General features: G+C 47.9%; 10 protein-coding genes across 10 annotated transcripts; 7 read left to right on the top strand and 3 right to left on the bottom strand.

Annotated features, from left to right (window-relative positions):
• Positions 1-20: 20 nt before the first annotated feature.
• On the bottom strand, positions 21-835 carry N7509_012881 (P-loop containing nucleoside triphosphate hydrolase protein; the record flags this gene model as incomplete). The annotated part of the gene is made up of 2 exons (XM_056637518.1): positions 21-742; positions 799-835. 2 exons carry the CDS (start codon positions 833-835, stop codon positions 21-23), a joined length of 759 nt encoding a protein of 252 aa, XP_056481025.1.
• A 1,148-nt stretch (positions 836-1,983) lies between these two features.
• On the top strand, positions 1,984-2,994 carry cwc26 (putative cell cycle control protein (Cwf26); the record flags this gene model as incomplete). Its single annotated transcript, XM_056637517.1, has 1 exon — positions 1,984-2,994. The coding sequence occupies one exon, from the start codon at positions 1,984-1,986 to the stop codon at positions 2,992-2,994; it is 1,011 nt and encodes a 336-aa protein (XP_056481024.1).
• Positions 2,995-3,380: 386 nt separating this feature from the next.
• On the top strand, positions 3,381-4,987 carry N7509_012879 (putative nuclear envelope protein Brr6; the record flags this gene model as incomplete). Its single annotated transcript, XM_056637516.1, has 4 exons — positions 3,381-3,492; positions 3,603-4,522; positions 4,624-4,643; positions 4,681-4,987. The coding sequence occupies 4 exons, from the start codon at positions 3,381-3,383 to the stop codon at positions 4,985-4,987; spliced, it is 1,359 nt and encodes a 452-aa protein (XP_056481023.1).
• Positions 4,988-6,054: 1,067 nt separating this feature from the next.
• On the top strand, positions 6,055-7,489 carry N7509_012878 (uncharacterized protein; the record flags this gene model as incomplete). Its single annotated transcript, XM_056637515.1, has 2 exons — positions 6,055-7,271; positions 7,336-7,489. Coding segments are annotated over 2 exons (1,371 nt in total), but the record flags the coding sequence as incomplete, so codon positions are not given.
• Positions 7,490-8,138: 649 nt separating this feature from the next.
• Positions 8,139-8,758, top strand: N7509_012877 (uncharacterized protein; the record flags this gene model as incomplete). Its single annotated transcript, XM_056637514.1, has 3 exons — positions 8,139-8,411; positions 8,481-8,555; positions 8,648-8,758. Coding segments are annotated over 3 exons (459 nt in total), but the record flags the coding sequence as incomplete, so codon positions are not given.
• A 2,277-nt stretch (positions 8,759-11,035) lies between these two features.
• N7509_012876 (amino acid permease) lies at positions 11,036-13,047 on the top strand (the record flags this gene model as incomplete). Its single annotated transcript, XM_056637513.1, has 8 exons — positions 11,036-11,198; positions 11,255-11,366; positions 11,425-11,551; positions 11,637-11,794; positions 11,846-12,025; positions 12,081-12,175; positions 12,224-12,595; positions 12,647-13,047. 8 exons carry the CDS (start codon positions 11,036-11,038, stop codon positions 13,045-13,047), a joined length of 1,608 nt encoding a protein of 535 aa, XP_056481020.1.
• Positions 13,048-13,418: 371 nt separating this feature from the next.
• N7509_012875 (RTA1 domain-containing protein) lies at positions 13,419-14,341 on the top strand (the record flags this gene model as incomplete). The annotated part of the gene is made up of 2 exons (XM_056637512.1): positions 13,419-13,440; positions 13,500-14,341. 2 exons carry the CDS (start codon positions 13,419-13,421, stop codon positions 14,339-14,341), a joined length of 864 nt encoding a protein of 287 aa, XP_056481019.1.
• Positions 14,342-15,049: 708 nt separating this feature from the next.
• N7509_012874 (uncharacterized protein) lies at positions 15,050-15,253 on the bottom strand (the record flags this gene model as incomplete). Its single annotated transcript, XM_056637511.1, has 1 exon — positions 15,050-15,253. The coding sequence occupies one exon, from the start codon at positions 15,251-15,253 to the stop codon at positions 15,050-15,052; it is 204 nt and encodes a 67-aa protein (XP_056481018.1).
• A 297-nt stretch (positions 15,254-15,550) lies between these two features.
• Positions 15,551-16,002, top strand: N7509_012873 (extracellular guanyl-specific ribonuclease RntA; the record flags this gene model as incomplete). The annotated part of the gene is made up of 2 exons (XM_056637510.1): positions 15,551-15,565; positions 15,622-16,002. 2 exons carry the CDS (start codon positions 15,551-15,553, stop codon positions 16,000-16,002), a joined length of 396 nt encoding a protein of 131 aa, XP_056481017.1.
• A 1,705-nt stretch (positions 16,003-17,707) lies between these two features.
• Positions 17,708-18,037, bottom strand: N7509_012872 (uncharacterized protein; the record flags this gene model as incomplete). Its single annotated transcript, XM_056637509.1, has 1 exon — positions 17,708-18,037. The coding sequence occupies one exon, from the start codon at positions 18,035-18,037 to the stop codon at positions 17,708-17,710; it is 330 nt and encodes a 109-aa protein (XP_056481016.1).
• Between the last annotated feature and the right edge of the window lie 1,829 nt (positions 18,038-19,866).

Raw genomic sequence — 19,866 nt, 5'->3', positions numbered from 1 at the left:
CAGCGCCGTCGTCAGTTCAGTCATTTCTTTTCACGTTTCTCTATCTCCGGTCCAAGCTTTTTCTTCAGCAGTGCTGTTGCACTGGCCGCATCCATTGGCTCAACCACGAAAATATCAGCCTCTTCAACTAAGCGCAATGCAACTCGTTTGCTTCGGCTCGTGATAAGAATTGACCCGGGTAATGTATGACGAAAGAAGTCCCAAATTGGAGACTTCACTGTGCCACTCGAATCACTTTTTCGCTCTCTCTTCTCTGGCGGTGACATCCGATGAAGGAAATCGTCATCATCCAAACTGTCGAGTACTAGAACCCATGGTGTGCCGGAATATTGAAGCCACCTTCGGAAGAGTTCGAATATATTTGCGTTGGTGGTTTGGCGACTAGGGATATCTAGCCGGTCAACGATTTCACGACAACTTTGTTGGAAACGGACGGCACTACTTGAGTGAACCCAAAGGATCCACGTTTCCGGTGACCGGTCTCGTATACGATATGTGTATTCAATAGCAAGTTGGGATTTCCTTTCATTTGTTAGACATTTAATACTGCGAGACCATTTTTTCAAGAGCACCCACCCGATTCCGCCTAATCCAACAAGTGCGAATCTAGAGCCGCTTCCTGGGTTGTTTTGAGCGATCTTTTGATCGATTTTATCAAGAATCGTTCCCTGAGTAACAAAATCTGGATCCCTAGGGAACGGAACAGTGGATACAGGAGAGAGAATTGAATGTTGAGAATGTTCTAAAGAAAAACTATGGATCAGCCCGCGATATCTATTCGAAGTTTTCTGAGCTTACCCGGATGCATATAAATATGCGTATTGATCGGGGGCATTATTGATACCAATCTGCTGTCCCGAATTGCCGTCCCGAATTGCCGTCCCGAAATAAGATAGGTCCCATAGTGGCACAATATGTATCATGTGCAGGTCATTTCTTGGGAACGAAGTCGGAGGATTGAGGGGTATTTTCTCGGGCGCGTATTATAATTTGTTTTTCTTCTCATGCATATTAGCGCTGCTATCCAATGGGGGCTTCTTCCACCACCCAATCGGTTCTGCCCTCATATTGGGGAGTACACTAGATCTGTGTATGAAATTTATCACCTTCGACATAAGTATGTTAGTTAGTAATAGATTATGGTATTTGAAAGATCCATAGTAAGGTTATTCTCCCACACTTTTTAAGGCTGACGGTTTTAATATTTGGCCGATTATCATTGAAATCGAGAATACCCTTCACTTTCCTGGACTCCACAAGCTCAATCCAAGATTGAGTCACTCAATATGACTTTCCAAACTGCAAACTGTTATGATATACACTCCATATGAGAGGGCATGTCTAATAGAAACACCCACCGGATCAAGTGTCAGCAAGAGAATTCCCATAGCTGACTAGAAATTTCATCTAAGATTCCGTTCTGCTTCTTCGGCACCCTTGTACGCTCGATGTACTTAGTAGTAACTTCAATCGTCAAACCAGCGAGGTACTATCGGCATTGCTTTACGTTATAGAATATAGTGTATACATATACCATAGTGACTATACTTAGGTAGTACATAATTCAATGTTCCATGGTTAGCGTGGTGAGACTATTGTGTATAGTACTAGCAGTAGACAATGGTATATATAACTGGCAAAGGTATGTGAAATGAGTTAATAGGAGGACATGACTTGCTTTGGATATCTGGTTAAAGGGGTAATTTGAAACTAAGAAGAGAAGACACAAAGGGGAAAGCCTTTTGAATTCAATCAGCAGATAATGAAATTCTAATCGATTTCCATTTAATACTTTCACTTTGTTTCCACTTTGTAGTTTTGTTTGCTGGCGATACACTTCGGAGAAAGGATGATCCGGGCTCGGCTTCGCCAAATTTGGAAGCTTCCATCGCGGAGGATCGAAGCAGCTTCAAAGTTCAAGTTCAAGTTCAAGTTAACTTCACCACATTCAGACTTGAATACCCACACATCCCAACCGTCGCCATGCCCGGTTCACTTGCCGATTACCTGGCGAAAAACTACCTCAACGCCGACCCAGCCACAGAACGACCGAAGAAGAAGCGCAAGAAGACCAAAACCACCGATGCCTCCAACGGCCTCATCATCGCCGACGATGACCCTCCAGATTTACGCAACATGTCTACAAAGACCGGTGATGACGACGAATACAACCCAACCCTAGATACCTCCTTCAAATCAGCCGAATTCCGCCGCACAAAGAAATCGACCTGGACGAGCGTTGGCGGGCCCGCGCCCGGCGCGGATAATGACCAAGCCGCCGCCGACGCGATTCTCGCATCTGCAGCTGCAGAGCGGGCGGCACGGGAATATGATGATAATGAGGAAGGGGCTACACTGGTTGAAGAGGAAGATGAGGGCGGACCGAAGATGGAGTCTGGAGTTCGCGGAGGTTTACAAACGGCAGCGCAGACGGCGGCGATGGTAAAAGCGCAAGAGAAGAAGAAAAAGGTCGAGATGGCTAAATACCAAGACCCCGCTGCTGCAGATTCAGGCTCACAGGAAACGATCTATCGTGATGCCTCGGGGCGAATTATCAATGTTGCCATGAAACGTGCGGAGGCGAGGAGGGCGGAGGAAGAGAAGAAGCAGAAAGACGCGGAGGAACGCGAGGCAGCTATGGGTGATGTCCAACGACAACAAAAGGAGACTCGGAAGCAGGAGCTTGAGGAGATCAAGTCTATGCCTGTTGCGAGGACGATTGATGATGAGGCTCTCAATGATGATCTCCGGTCGCAAGCTCGCTGGAACGATCCTGCTGCGGGCTTCTTGACAAAGAAGGCAGCGCCCGGTGCGAGTGTCACAGGGAGACCTTTATATCGGGGTGCATTTCAACCGAATCGGTATGGGATTCGGCCGGGACATCGGTGGGATGGGGTGGATCGAGCGAATGGGTTTGAGAAGGATTGGTTTGCATCGAGGAATAAGCGGGATCGCATGGAGGCGTTGGAATACCAGTGGCAGATGGATGAGTAGGGGAGAGACGGGATATGGTGTGGATATACATGTAGTGTTGATATACTAGTATTAATGTTGGAATGATATGCTGGTGCTGGTGGTACTGGTGGGCGCTGGCGTCTACAGTCTACAGTACAGTCTATAATCTATTGTCTCTGTTCTCTTGTAGTATGTGATTAGTCTTGCATTGTACTGCAACCTACTGCAATTTAGTATTTAATAAATAATACATTCTCTACCAATATAAATCATGAATGCAGTGTAGTACTAAGAGTGTATACTCCCGTGCAGTCACGTTGCCGCGGAGGTGATGTTTACCCAAACAAAACTTCTCCCCACAATTCAACTTCAACTTCAACTTCAACCTCCTCCCCTCCACCTCCCCCTCCACTGCAGTCCACACAATGCAGTCCAGAACAGCTGAGAGTCCGATGGAATTCGAGTGGCAACATCGCCAGCCTGGTGATGCCAGCTCCGGGTTTCATCAGGTCGCTCTGCAGCATGAAAACAAGAAGCGTGCGCCTTTCATCCCTCCCCTCCCATACATTCTATTCCATTCTATTCTATGCGCCTTTGGCTTTGATAAGGGTCATTGCTAACAAACATCCCATTGTAGGCACATACAGCGCATTTGGTTCTCCTGAGAAGACAAAAGTCCCCGGTCTCCGCGCCCCCAATTCGCATCCTTTCCTTTTCTCTCAACAACCGGCTTCGCCCTCACCCGCACCCTTCACCTCGCAAAGCTCTTCACAAACCCCCCCGATTTGGCCAGTCAGCTTGGACGACACCGCGCAAACCTGCTGAGATCGATTTCTCCTCCGGCGCAGAGAACTTCTCTTCACCCGAAAACGCAGACAACGAAGATACCCCAGAGCAGCCATACCGACACGAACGGCAAAACTCCCTGTTCAATAACCGCGGACGCTTCGCTCCCAACGCCAGTCCGGGTCGCGGAGAGATTCGCAAGAATCACTATTCCGGCGCTGTTGCCCGTAGGGTGTTCAAGAAGAGACAACGAGATAAAGAGATTGGCCGACGAGTTCGTGTGGATAGCGACGACGACAGTGACCGACCCAGCAGTAGCGAGGGGCTACCGGGCAAAACGAACAATCAGAAGAGATATTCAAAGAAGCGCGACCAAGCAACGAACAGCTCCGCCTTATCACAATTATTCACCTTCCTCGAATCACACCCAAATATGCCAAGCATCCTGTCTTGGTGGGCGCAGCTGACGCTCAACGTATCCATCTTCTCGATGGCTGTGTACGTCGTTTGGTCCGTCTTGCAGTCCATCCGCGGCGAATTCCAGCATATGGCCGAACAAGAGTCAAGTGGGATTCTCACAGAGATCCACGATTGTGCTAGGGATTACCTGACCAATGGATGCGAGAGCCCGAATCGCGCACCCGCGTTGAAGAAGATTTGCGATGGCTGGCAGGTCTGCATGGATCGCGACCCGGCCAAAATCGGCCATGCGAAGTTATCGGCGGCCACCATGGCGACAATCATTAACTCTTTCATCGAGCCAATTAGCTGGAAAGCGGTGGTACGTGGTGCTGTAACTGTAGCTGCAGCTGCAGCTACTGCTACTCGCAGTTCCCCCCACTATAATGCAGATCTTCGGCTAACTTCTCCTTCTCGTATCAGATTATCTTCCTGGTTGCCATGTGTGTCATGACAGTTGTCAGCAACTGGTCCCTTTAGCGCGTTTAGAAACAACCTTAACAACCAGCAAGGGTATATGCAGCAAGCAGGATACTCCAACTCCTCTGATATGAATAGAATGTACCACCCGGGACTGCTCCACCACCACTCGATGCCCAACTATGGGTTCCCTCCACAACAGCAGTCGCACCAGCTCGCACCGTCGTCCGCCGCAGATGCCGAAAAGGAAAACATGCCCTTGAGACTTGAAGCGCCGAATATGGATTTCGTCACGGAACGCAGTCGAGATCGCGAGGCCCACCTCCGCTCGCCGAGCCCCTCCAAGCGGACCCGTCAGTTCTCGTGAGATCAACATGAAATTCTTAATTGGATAGGCGTCTTTCAATTGTGTTTTCCTTTTCCCGTCCGTGGTTGGGATGGTCGCATAGCCGGTGGATTTTATCGGAATGGTTCGGGTTGGTTGGGCTCGATGGTCTTGGTCTTGGGCTTGGTCTTGGTGTTCTTTTTATCGGTCAATACTTTTCAGAGTCTTCCCATTCGGGTGTATTTTCTTTTCTTGTATTTAGCATTCTTTGCCGAATATCCATTTGGTCATGGCCTAACATTTACTTTCCTTGACTCAGTCGGATTGCAGTGCAGTTGTGTATAGCGTAGCGGGATGACCCTGGGATACATGGGCATAAACACAATTATCTTCCGCATCGACTATCCCTTATCCTCAAATTAGTATCAGAAAGCCTCGAAATAACAGCAGAAGATGATCCGCGGCAAACATCGCCAACTTACTACTAGTACACCATATCTACTGACGAAGCATAGGAAAAACTCGAAGAACGCCGAAGCTTTCCCGACAACAATTCACAACCCAAAACACCCCAAACAAATCTCGGCCAACTCAGATATATCTCAAAAAGAAATTTGAAATAGCTCCACTATTAACTACAAAAAACTACCTACAACGCAGCATGGCCGACTCCGCCGATGGCCGAGCCTTGGCAATTTTGCCGCCGCAACCAGAGAAAATCCTCGGCATCGGCGAACTCATCGCCCAACCAGATTCACGAAACCATGAAATTTTTCCGCCCGAACCGAGAGCATGATTGGGTCGTTGTTTGCATATCGGTCTGACAGCTCTCGGCATCCATATGCGCCACTGCAATGCCGCGCCGTGCCGCAGGGTGCCGCTGCACATGTCGTCTCGCCCGTCGGCGAATTTTTATATTCGGCATCGCATGGCAGCGCATGGCGTGCGAATGGATGGAAACGTGCAGGCGAGCCCCGAGAAAGATGATGCTTTCAGATGAACCAGAGGGTTGTGAAGGTCGGGCGAAGTGAAAAGTTTTCGTTTGATTGCGATAGATCCAGGTATAATAAGCTTCTATTGTCCTGATTTTGATGCTTTTTATTTGAAGGTTTATCTACACTTTTAATCAATACGCTCGCTCTGATCTTCTCACCAATCATCCTCATTCTACTACTACTAGTACACTTTATACCGCTTACTTCAATTTACTCCCGCCCATCATCCACCAAATGCACCACGAACCCAAAACCGATGTCGAAAATAACACCCCCTACCCAGAGGGCGGCCTCCAAGCCAACCTAGTCGTAGGCGGAAGCTTCAGCTCGATCATGGGCGGCCTGGGCCTAATGAACAGTATCGGAATCTACCAAGCCTGGATATCAACCCACCAACTCTCAACCCTAAGCGCAGGCCAAATCGGGTGGATCTTCGGAATATACAATTTCATGGTCTTCTTCTGCGGTATTCAAATCGGTCCTATCTTCGACGCTCGCGGGCCACGATTACTGATGTGGATTGGTTCCGCGCTGATTATCATCACCTTCGTCGCTATGGGCTTTTGTACCCTCTACTGGCATTTCCTCGTCGTTATTGGAATTCTGGGTGGTATGGGAACGAGCTTTATTTTCATTGTCCCGGTTGCTAGTATTGGGCATTTTTTCAATCGTCGACGTGGAGCTGCGACGGGTCTGGCATTATCGGGTGGAAGTATCGGTGGTGTTATTTTCCCACTTGTTCTTGAGATGCTTGCTCCGAAGATTGGATTCGCTTGGTCGACTAGGATTATTGGATTGATTACATTGGTCCTACTGATTCCCGGCGTCGTTCTGGTGAAGGCGAATCACCCGCCTAAACCGCCCTCGCCGCCGTCGGCGAAGGTCTTTTTGCCTGATTTGACTATTTTGAAGAATCCTGTTCTGGCATTTACCACGTTGGGTGTCTTTTTTATTGAGTGGGGGTTCTTTATCCCGCTTGAGTACGTCGCTTCGTATGCTCTTGCTAGTGGGATTGATCGGAGATTGTCTTATATGATGGTTGTGTTTTTGAATGCGGGTTCGTTTCCGGGGCGCTGGTTGCCTGGCATTCTGGCTGATAAGATTGGTCGATTTAATACGCTGCTCTTGACGAATATTCTTTGTCTGGTGTCTGTTTTGGCGATTTGGATGCCGGCCGGTGGGAATGTTGTTGCTGTTATTATTTTCTCGGTCGTCTTTGGTTTCGCCAGTGGGAGTAATATCAGCCTTGTTCCTGTCTGTGTTGGGGAGTTATGTCCCGTTGAGAATTACGGGCGCTATTATACGACGGTTTATACCATTGTCAGCTTTGGGTGAGTCTAATATCCCGCCTCTCTTGAGTACTTATGTCCATGCTAATGCTAACATGTTTTGCAGTGCTTTGACAGGTGTTCCCATTGCAGGAGAAATTCTCCACCGCTGCAATGGCGAGTATTGGGGTCTAATTGCTTTTGCTGGCTGTGCTTATGCTGCTGGCATTGTCTGTTTCTCGGTGACAATGTGGCTGCGACGGAAGGGGGTGAAGAATTGAATTGACCCATGTTGGTTGTGTTGGTGATGGTGATGATTATAATGACAAAAATAGATTTAATGATAAAATCGATAGCATGAATAGACAGCAATTGCATCCAACACGTTTCTCTCCTCACAGTCCTTCCATACGCTGCCTGTATCTCCCCGCACGACCCCGCACTCAATCACGGCTTCCCCGCACACACGGGCCGATCCCGCGCTGAACCGATCAGGCAAGCATCGACTTTACTTTCCTCGAATGATTGCAGGCAGCGGGGAGGTATCGACTACACTTACTAGCACAACGTTTTTGTATCATTATTTTCTGAAGTTTTTGAATGAATACCTTCCTGTTACGATAGCTTGAACAAGCACGCAATGCTATTCGACTGATCAAAATCTCCTCATTGGAGGCACCGGGCTTGCCAGCCGGCCAATTCTCCACTCTCGGGCGATGCTGCCGGGACTCAACATCCTCATGAGGGAAAGACACGCGCCAGGACTTCCCCTCGGGGATGCGGCCGATGCGGAGCTACAATCTTTATAACAGGCGACCTTGGACGTTGTTATTTGAGCTTTTCTATTTCGATCTGAATCTCTAACACAATCCACTAAAAGTGAGTACTGCTGCCACCCCGCCATTTGTTCAAGCTTGAGATTTTATATAGGAACTTGCAATCGTGCTAACCTTCGTCTCTTCGCCAGTGTCTGCCAACCTCGTTCCTCTCACCGTCATCAAGGGCGCCGGCTCTGAGTTCATTCCCCTCCCCCAGGGAGAGAACGCCACCCTCGCCGACTTTCACTCCATCCAGACCAAGACCACCCACAGCCCCGCATACTTCACCTCCGGCTTCTACAAGATCGAGGCTGGTCCCGCTCGTCCCGCTCACTACACCTTCGAGGAGACCAAGTATGTCCTGAACGGACAGATAGATGTTCTGGTATGTCAATTGGCTCCAGCTGCAACTCCCCTCTCGACCTCAATCCATACTGACACCTTTCTCCCCCAGGACGAGGCCACCGGCATCACCCACCACCTCGTTCCCGGCGACTTCGCCTTCTTCAACGTCGGAACAAAGGTTAAGGTTCGTTACGACGAGAACCCGTTCTCCGCGCTCAAATCGCCGGGTCGCTCAGAAAAAAAACAATACACTGACATGGATCTTTTTCCGGCCAGTTCTCGACGAAGTCTAGCGGTCTCGCTTTCTACGCTGTTACCCGCCCTGTTCGCTCTCCCCACCCTAACCTCCAGGGCCGTGAGGAGGAGAAGAAGTCGTCTCGTCTGTAGGATATGAAGGTTATGAAATGAATGATAGATGAAATAGATATCGGCATTTGCCTGGATGAATTATTTCTTGCTGTAATTGAGTAAAATATCGCATTCGGCATGGATCTATAGTTTCTTCCCTGCACTGTAAGCTTAATAGGCAAATTTTCGCGTCGAAAGCGGTAGCTTGGAGTTCTCTTTCCCGTTCAATAAATTTAATCGATCAGGTTAGTAAACTAGTACAATCATGGGATAATATTTTCATCTGAATGGATGGTTCTGAGACCAGGGGCCTCATGTTAGTTACACACAGGCTTAGTCAGTTCATTGCATCATAGTAGTAGTATCAACTTCTTTGAGCCTCAGCTATTATTTCATCCTACACATAAATTTATGATCATCTCTTTCATACTAAAGGAGTACTAGATGGCCATCGATCAACCGTGGACAATATCTCCTTCGATCGTACATTCGCCAATGACCCACATCTAGCAATTTATCTACTGCCATGGTGAATGATATCAAGGATAGTTTACATTCACTAGGAACAATGATAGCCCACGCCCAGCCACCTGGGCGTTATTAAAAGCGGAGCCATGCGTAACACCTAAAGCTCTCCAAGCGGAGTAAGAGCTCGCTGCTCTAGATCTATATTGACTACCCAATATCTACCCTCGCCACTGCGCAAAGTCGGATTTATTTCTTTAAATCTCTATAGATATATTGGGAACCACATTATGAGGTATGTCAATGAGAACTAAAGTGTGTTTCCTGCTGGGAAACGTGTGTGGGGTTTCGTGATGATAATGTTGACATTTAACTTAAACTATTTAACCTGACCATCCAGATTTTGGTTTTAAGAAGTCTGCTGGTCTTGCTTCTCGCCAGTGAATAATTACGAGTTACTTTGCTTGGCTGCCTACAAGACATCTGTGAGGCACGCGGGGCCTCTTCAAACGTACCTTCCTTCAAGTTCTTTCCCTGCTCTCAAGGTTGTTTCTTACTCTTCTTCACCTTTCAACATCTCTTTTTCCGGTTTCACGATGGTTATTCTCTTCCTATTTCTGCTCTTTCTATTTTACACCCTCGATTGTATGGATAGGGTTCTCCATCTTTTTGTGGCAGATACCCGAGCAGTTACTCGAGAGATTCACCTCTCGATCCTGTTGCAATCAAACACCTAAGGGGGTTCGAAATATCCCAACCCAGCACATCTCCGCTGAGACTCTGGCGGCTAAATTGGTCCTGTATGTGTTGACCTATCCCATTTTGAGTTCAAGATCCTAACGTAGCTGTACTACAGAATCAGGTCCTCCGGCCTTTTTTAAGGCATTAAGTGGTGGACATTGTTCACGAGGAGGCCAAGGGGCATGATGGATGAAGACTGACACCAAAAGAACATGGGTAGCGAATGGATATTGGCCTCATCAAATAAGGACGTTAGGGGGACTAGATACGCGTTTTCCCCTCTATTTTCCATGGATGTTAGCATTCGAGGAGTGTTTTCGTCGCTGACAGGTGGTCTGAGTCTGGGAGGGCTTGTGGAGGCAGAGAAAAACAAGCCAATGTTGGCCCCGATCTATCGCATCTACTCTGATAAGCTTAAATCGAAGCCCCACAAGCCGACCATATGGGATGCCGATGCCGACAGTCAGATCCCTCAATTTCGCAGATTTAAGGTTGTGATGAAAATAGAATGAAGGCTGGTTTGTCTTTCGCAAATGATTCTTCTATTTTACGAAGTCGTTGCTTCCTCTCATATATTTGTCTTGGCTGTCTACAACGTACACACAGACCCAATTGATCTCATCGTTGAGTTTATGGCGTGCGAGCTTCTCCACTTGTTCCTGACCCTTCCAACCCTTTCAAACGCTACGAGTACGTACGAGTACTCGCACAAATCTCTAAATACACTGCCAACCACGACGTCTCTCCCCCAGACTCATATTTTTATTCCCGTTCAATTTTCGCAAGATCCACGGGTAACCACACCAGCAGCGCACAACCGAAGGCAATTCAAATCCACCACAATCCACAATGTCAATCCACCGCCCACAATAAACGCTGCGCGACCGTGGCCCATCACGACATTTTCAGCAAATGAACGCAGCCCACATTCAGATGTCACCACACACAGTCACAAGCATGGTGGATCGGAGAGCACCGTCGGCCCCGCAGTCTCGTGTTGATCAAAATGGTTGACCTGCAGCTTTTTTCTCCCTTCATCGCATCCCTTGCGCAGCTTCGCATTTCTCGGGTTTTCGCATTTGAACGAGCAAGCTTCGATGCGCCGAGCCCATGGCGGACAAAAATAACATCGATGCGGTCGCATACCGCACGACGGATACTGAGAATAGCATTAAGAAGACGAGTAGTCCAATCGATGGGGTAAAGGATCCATTTGAGGCGCCGTTGAAGCGCCAGCTCAAGTCGAGGCATTTGCAGATGATTGCGATCGGGGGTGAGTTTGACTCTACTCTGTTGCTGGGTATATGGATTCGGAGACTAACTGAGTAGGTATCATTGGACCTGGACTGTTGGTTAGCTCTGGAAACGCGCTTCATGAAGGAGGTCCTGCTGGTGCTTTGATCAGTTTCCTCCTGGTTGGATTCAGTGTCTTTTTTGTCATGTGGGTCAATCTACTGCGATGCAATGCGATCCGACGAAAGACTTGCTGATCATTATAGGCAATCTTTGGGCGAAATGGCTACCCTTATTCCTGTCACCGGTTCTTTCATCGAATATGCCGAGCGTTTCATCGACGATAGTCTCGCATTTGCGCTGGGTTGGGCATACTGGTGGTTATGGGTGACGGTGAGTACGGCGGCAGCTAGGAAATTTGCTCCATTTCCCAGGCATTCTGCTTGGCCACAAATAGCTAATGGGGGATTCAATTCAGGTCCTCGCCAACGAGTACAACTCCATTTCTCTCGTTATTGGATATTGGACCGAAGCCGTACCGCAATGGGGTTGGATCCTCATTTTCTGGGCACTCTTCCTCGGACTTTCGAATCTCGGAATTCTAGCATACGGAGAGATGGAATTCTGGCTTTCGTTGTGAGTAACAATAATGTTTCGAGATACCCGCAAGCTACTAACAATTCCCAGGATCAAGGTGATAGCACTAATAGTGTTTTTCATTCTCGCTATTATCATCAGTTCCGGCGGCATTGGCCCTGAGCCTATTGGGTTTAAGTACTGGCATCAACCGGGTGCTTTTGCGGATTCGATTAACGGTGTTGCGAAGACATTTGTCGTTGCCGGAACACTCTACGCTGGAACCGAGATGTATGTTTTTGCAGAACCCTTTTCTTAGTTTGATTTAAGGCTGATCGGATTTCAGGGTCGGAATCACCGCCGGAGAGTCAGCGAATCCTCGCAAGGCTGTTCCGCGGGCCATCCAGCAAGTTTTCTGGCGAATTTTAATCTTCTACATTGGTTGGTTGACCATTTCTGTTGGATGAAGTCATTTCTAACTCCTCTCAGGCACCATCTTTTTCATCGGAATCCTCATGCCATACAATGACAAGAGGCTTCTCGGCGATACCTCGAAGACCGCCAGTTCGCCTTTGACGATCGCCCTTGCAGACGCAGGAATTCTCCCCGCTGCACACCTAATCAACGCTCTCATCGTCATCAGTGTGATATCGGCGGGTAACAGTTCCTTATATGTCGCGTCGCGAACGCTCCTCTATATGTCCCGCAACGAAAAGGCCCCTCAGTTCATTGGACGTGCGAACAAGGCAGGAGTTCCTTGGGTCGGTCTCATCTTCACCAATGTCTTCGCCTGTATTGTCTTCTTGGGCCAGTCATCCAGTGCCGGCAAGGTCTATTCCGCCCTCATCACTCTGTCTGGAGGTATGTCACCACACATCTCTAAATTGTCTGCAATTCATTAACAACGCCTAGTCGCGACATTTTTGGTCTGGTCTGTCATTGGAATCTGTCACATCCGCTTCCGCAAAGCGCTCGTTGCACAGGGCGAGGATCCTGCGAATCTCCCTTTCCGAGCTGCATTTTACCCCTGGGGAACTTATTTCTCTCTGGGCCTGAATATATTCCTCGTCTTTTTCCAAGGGTATACTTGCTTTCTCAAGCCGTTCAGCCCAGACGACTTTGTGATTAACTACATCCTATTACCGGTGTTCGCTTTGTTCATTATCATCTACAAATTCTGGAAGAAGACAAAGTGGGTCAAATTGGAGGAAATGGATATTCAGACCGGCAGAAGGGAATTTGCCGAGGAGGAAGAACCGGCCAAGGAAACAGGACATTGGTGGACGCGTCTTCGCGATGTTGTTATCGGCTAGCCTTCAGTTACCTTATTTATGCTAAAAGGACTTACACTTTCTATTTTCAATGGCGCTCGGCATTTCTCCAAGGTTCTCAAGCCAAAGTTATCCCTAAGCGAACTCGCGGACCCACGCCGATCGCACCCCCAAGCCCATCATTGCGATCGATCGAGCACTCGCCGCCTCCCATCGACAGCTTGGCGCCACTTGGCGTGGTCGAGATGACGCCGCTGACCAGCCGATTCATTACTGATTCAAGTTTGGGCAGCTTAGCTTCTTCACTAGTCGAAATACATAAGTCAGGCACGTCGCCATGATGGTTCCAAAAATTCCGAATCAGGGGATCCCCACAACTTAATATTTGCGCCTTGTCTCGCGCGGCCTTTAAAATGGGCGCAAACGCGATCGCTGGTCCGTCTTCAGAACATTCAGCCTAACCTCGATTACTCATATTCTAATGACATTATTAGAACGCTCATTCGGCTACATCGACCCTCATTTTCCGATTCCCCACGGGGAAAATGACACCAGCATAATTATCTATGGCTACACGCCATCCATCGCAGTCGCTGCTTTCGCCGCCGCGTGGTTTTTCCTTCATCTCATCATCCATACAGTGCAGAACATCACGACTCGCAGCTGGTGGTGGATGACCTTTTCCGTCGGGTTGGTCTTCGAAATTATCGGATACATCGCCAGATCTCTTTCGGCCAAGCAGAACCCCTACAATCTCATCTACTTCGTTCTGAATTACTTCTTCATCGTGACGGCTCCGGTATTTCTCGCTGCGGGCATCTATACCATTCTCTCTGCACTTATTCCAAGACTGGGCAGCCGATACTCGTTCCTCAGTCCGAAAGTCATCTTGGCTTTCTTCATCACCTCCGATGTTATCTCGACGGTTGTACAAATTGCGGGCGCGGTACTGGTCGGTGTGAAAGAATCACGCCAGGAAGATCCAACTACGGCAAATCATATACTTCTAGGTGGTCTGTCGTATCAAGTCTTTGCTATGAGCATTTTCGTCATTCTTATGTCGACTTTCCAATTTCGAGCTCGCCATGCTATCAAGCAAAATGGCCTTCGTCTCTTCTGTCTCTCGTTCTCGGTTGCTACGATCATGGTCTACTTGCGAACTATCTTTCGCCTGGCGGAGACAGCGGAGGGTCTGGGTGGAAAATTGTCGACTCATGAGGTTTACTTTGCTTGTCTTGAATTCGCACCCATCGCTCTTGTTGTCCTTCTGCTTGCTATCTGGCATCCGGGTCGCTGTATTGGAGCGCGGGTGCGGACTGAGGTGCCCAAGTATTAGGGGAAAGGCTCCCGGAGTCCACTGGAGTGCTTCGACTTGAAGTTCCAAGTTGTTAACACCCGGGCAAATTTTCAAATTGAGTTGAACGCCAGGTTCAAGGGGCTGGAATGTACTATATTTGCCAACTTAATTATTCATATCCCGGCATTTAATAATGTTACTACTTCAAGTTCAAAATTCAATGCCCACCTGGGTGTTCGAGCATGCACGAGCGCTTAATTATGACATTTTCTTCCGAGACTTCTGATCTCGGAGATGATTGCCCTTCTCTACTTGGCGGACCGAATTGTTGCAGGTCGCATATGTTCCCAGTGCCAGTGTGAGAACCAAGCAACCCAACTGGTGCAAGAATTTGATGTATTACCTCTACCAATGATATCCCTGTCTGAATGTATAATATATTGGCTAGATATACTACCTTGCAGATTAATAAATCAGTATAGAATCTATGCTGTGGAGGTATGCAATCGCCCTCCTCAAACTCGGACTCCGTCGGAGCGCCAAAATGCATCGGAGTCCTCCGTCTGCGATAAGCAACAACCAAACACATTGCGATCGAGTTCTTATTGTTTATCCATAAAATTCAGTTCATTTTGCTTTCTCCGAAGGAAGATTCTTTTGTTTAGGACGAGCTAGGAATATGCATCTCAACAAGCGACTTCTTAGCTATGCAAATTGGATCCCCACATCAAACTCACATCGTGGCCGTCAGCAAGTCCACCCATTGGTCCGATAGCAACCTGCAGAAACATTCGCTTCGGCACGCAAAGGGTCCACGCCAGATTCAGCCCAGTGCCGACAAATAGGGCACATGGCCAAATTCCGAGCGCCAGTCACTTCCTCACGCTGCTGGTTCGCCCAATCATCTCTGCGTTGTACCTCATCCCCAAACCATTGCAGATCGGCGGACATTCCTGTTGTGGTATGGCTGCTCTCGAGAAGAAAGTAGTTCTTGGACTTGCAGTTCACACGGCCAATTGGATTGTTGTGTTGACGGGAAGGTCAAATGTAACATCACTTGGCGGTGTTTCGGCTGAAGATGAGGGGGTGCCAGGATGAGATTTGGGGGATATTGTTATGTTTATGCAATGAGAGAAGAAGTATATAAGGTCATGAAGATCCAACAGCTATTAGTATTGATCAACAAGATATCGACGATCGTCCATACAATCCAGCTGATCTCCCGTTGATCTCAACCAAACCTTGAAGATGCAGTTCACCAAGGTACAAGCACTCACTTTCTACCCCCGAAGCATTCCATACTGATATAAGATATAAAGATCATCACCGTTGCCACCCTCTTCCTGACTGGCGCCGCTGCTGTCGCCATTCCCACCGATCTCCAAACCCGCGCCTGCGCCTTCACCTGCGGCAGCAACTGCTACACCAGCAGTGCTGTGAGCACTGCCCAATCTGCCGGTTACAAGCTTTACTCCGCGGGTTCGACCGCGAACTCCTATCCTCACGTCTACCACAACTACGAGGGTTTCGATTTCTCTGTCAGCGGCACCTACTATGAATTCCCCATCCTGAGCTCGGGCAGCGCTTACAGCGGTGGTTCTCCTGGCGCAGACCGTGTTATATTCAACACTGGCAACCAGCTTGCTGGTGTGATCACTCACACTGGTGCGAGCGGTAACAACTTTGTCGCTTGTACTTAAGTCTCCTAAAGATATGAGATACCTTATGATACAGATCAATTTATGACGGGATCTTCTATCCACTCGATGCAACTATTTGCCGACATTACTATGCTCGTACATAATGTAGAAGACGATCTTTCACGTAAACACAAATGGGAATCATGTCAACCTGCTGTGTTGTCTTCCTTACATGTTCTTACCCAGAGGCAAACGGCAACCGAAACCCGCACAATGCGAAAATGTGGGAGCTTGTCGTCGCCGGGGTTTGGTACCGCCCGCCTATGGAGTATAGCCAGTTGAGATGGCGTCCAGAGTGGATCTTGACACCACAATTACTCTCTTCTCGTCTCAACCAGACTTCCTAATTATCCAAGCGCCATTGGATTCTCTCCAAGATGCCATGTGATGTCGACGTATTTGTTGTAGAGAGCACATCAGCTCATTGGGGTTCGTGTTTATCCATGGATGTTGTCGAATAGAGGAGGCTGGGATGGGAGGTCAACGTGTTATTTTGCGGGATATTTGACGATTGATGTAAAGCATGAGAGCCGAACATGCAAGGAGAGCAGTCCAGGCAACTCCTAACTCCGAGAAAAAGAAAAATCAAAAATGAGGCTAGGCAAGTCGGGGTATTTAAATGGACTAGGGCGAAAACGGGAAATGTGGAAATCCGGGGATGCGGGGTGTATGGGGTGGCCTGAGCGACGCGAGATGTGCCCAATTCGCATCCAGACAAATAAATTACATTCTGCTTGCGGTGAGGATTACCAGGTTACTCAATACTGCATCAGAAAGACGCACGAAGAAGCTATTGAATATTCGAACTTGAATATCGAAGCAATCAGTGGTTTTTCATTTCGGCAAGAGGGCAAATGTCAGCTCATTTGGTACAGAGTATCTACCCTGTGAACAAAGGAGTTCTGCTCCGACTTCCAATGTCCATGATATCTGAGTACACTCTCCGCTTTCCCTCTCCGATAACACACAAGGCAAAGACCAATTTCAATTCTCATATCCTTTATCAGATCCTCCAAAAGAGTCGCAGACCGTCGGCAGGATTCCCTCCGGGCAGGTCCGACATCGCATGTGCATACTGACGCACTTTTGGGACTGAGTAAATTGGCACTAACTGCCTTCTGTTCTATCGGTTGACAGACAGACACAATCAAAGACCTTTGGTCAGGGAGTTTGATCTTGGAGTAGTCTTATGCAGGAATATGCCCCGACGCTCCACCACTCACAACAGGCGTGACCTAGGTGACGGCAAGGCCCTTCCGGAGCGGTCGCTCTGTTAACTGTGTGTATAGCGAAAAGTCTTTTCTGTGAAAGTGTGCGTGGTTCATTGAATTAGCACTCTGAGAGGCAGTCGATATAATATCCGATTTTTAATTGAATAGTAGTCCCCAATTCACTGTATGTTCAATACCTTCGGTGACAAGAGACATGTACGAGCCACTGAAGTTAAGCTGGAGCCATGTGGTAAGGTCTCTGAAGGCTCGGCCTAGTACTATAACAAACAAACGGTACCTCTCGTTGCTAGATACCGCTCCGAGGCCACCAAAACCACCTCCATCATGCAAGATGGAGTTTCTCCATGAACTTCCCGAACATTTGGCTGTTCAGAGGCTTTATCAAGCCGTCCGCTGTGCTATCGGCGCTGTTGATCAGCGTTAATTCGACGATGTTGCGAATGACAACCTCTCGGGCGTTGTAGTAGGCAAGGTCAACCGCTTTGACAGATGGGTTGTATCCAATACGTCTGACGATAATGGTTGGCGTTGTTGAGAATATAAGCAGCTGCGGTGAGAATCATGACCTCACCTGACTCCTTCTCGCCGGCCTGGAGCCAGCTCTCGCTTTTCGATGACAAAGCCTCCATAAAGTCATACTTACCAGCCATGATGGCGATGTCGAGAACTTCGTCCGTGGTGAGCTCTTCAGGTACCATGTCTTCCTGATAATAGATAGCGGCGCATATGTACTCGAAGGCAATATCATTGTCCACGGGGAGAGGTTTTCGATAGGCGCATCTCCACGTCGAAGAGCGCGGCATTCTTTCCAACTTCATTTGAATATGGCCGCGAAAACTATCGATAATCTTTCGAGGACGCACGAATCGACAAGCAATTTTCGCTTTTGCGGACCGATAACTATAATAACATGACCCTCTGGAGAGAACTCTCCAATGCCATCGGCATTATTTGTAGTCTCCATCATTGCAAGGGTTTGGGTAATTTTTGATCGTCGACAATTCCCATGTCTTGAAGGTATCAGGAAAGTCTTTGCAATGGATAAGACAAAGATTTGGGAACAATGATAGCGCTGGAAATGTGACGAGGAAGGACGAAAGTGTTGTGAATGAGGAAGAAGAGTGGGCGAGGATGTCTACATGGCAGGCACAGCAACCTGCCAGTGAATGCCTGAGGCATCAACTCCACAACAGAATCCAAAACTGGCATTTCAGGATTTGACTATCAAATTCGAAGGATAGCTTTATATATAAGAAACGAGTAATAATGTGGAATATTCTGAGACTCAATAAGCTCTTCACACAGAGCCACAAACGAAGTCGGCCCATTTAACCCGTGTATCTAGGATTTCCGAATATCGATTCCACGAGGTAAGCAACACCTGGGAATTGCAATGGGCCTTGGAACTTGAATTACCGGCCAAGGTCATTTAGTAGAAACTTCAGGTTGAATCAATTAAGTTAAAACGTGGGCATTCCTCCCGGGTGAAATATTGAAAGCACCGGCTCACTGGCAGGTGATTTCCAGGGTTTGCAAGCCTTGGCTTGGGTGGGAGCCTCCAGCAATATACTACTTGTATTCTCTTATACAAAAATTCAACTGTCGCAATGGGCCGACATTTTTCAACCCATATATTTTAGAACTTAGAGTCCACTACAAAGACAAAATGTTCCTGAATGTGGTCTGGATTATATGCAAAGGCATGTTTTCTTAGTATCTTTCTCGTGCTCTTACTCCTAGTAGTAGTCGACGACTAGCAAACCACATACCTAGGTAGTGCTCATACAGTAGCAAACTTCCTAGCCCTCTGGGTCCCACTTGGCATCGCAGCATGCCAGTGGTCTGGGCCCTTTGTCTCCACTAACCATGCACTAGGCTAGGCGAAGGGGAAATATATTTTGACCTGGTAAATATTCAATATTGCACCGGATTATCGAATTACAAAGTTTTCTCGTCCCACCATTCAACTAGCAGTAGTTACTGCTACCTAGGAACCATGAGAATTCTAAGATGATAAAAGTAGTTGGTTGGTGGTAGTGGAATCTTCACGAATGTTTCCAATGTAATGCTCGCTTGGTAACGTTGCTTTTTTGCGAGTATGTGGTAGAAGCGCTTCGCCGAAGGCAGCCGAATTCATGTTAGATATGAGACAGAGTTCCATAATTCACACCTAGGCAGCATGTATGTATATCCAGAGCCTTGGAATTATGGGTCAAATTTCGTGACTTGACGCATCCTATGTATCAGCTTGAACCGTTCGAACTACCTTCCGTGAGAGCATATAATCCTAACATGGACAAAATATGTAAAACAAATGGCTTCCGATTTTTGTTGACCCATCTTTCTTCACATTGGACCTGAAGTGGTATCTCTCGATTCCTTCATGCTGAAACTTGGATCCACTCGCAATCACTGAAGCCTACCTAGTTTCGGCATTCGGGATGTTGATACTCCCGCCGAAAGCAGATGTGTCTGTCAACTAGTAACTAAAAGGCATGTACAACAGGCTAGGGTCTGAAAAGTGGGCCATCAACATGCCTCGCCGAGAACACCCATCGAAAATGCATATGCTTCCGTTCTTTATTGACCAAGCGATAACATCCCACCGTCAACGTTAAAGCAACTTCGGCAT

This window comes from Penicillium cosmopolitanum (genome assembly GCF_028827165.1).
Source record: "Penicillium cosmopolitanum strain IBT 29677 chromosome Unknown utg000012l:1.0-3308103.0:1.0-3310761.0, whole genome shotgun sequence".
NCBI classification, from domain to species: domain Eukaryota; kingdom Fungi; phylum Ascomycota; class Eurotiomycetes; order Eurotiales; family Aspergillaceae; genus Penicillium; species Penicillium cosmopolitanum.
Note: the sequence above shows the minus strand (reverse complement) of the source record. Positions and strands in the feature narration are given on the sequence as shown.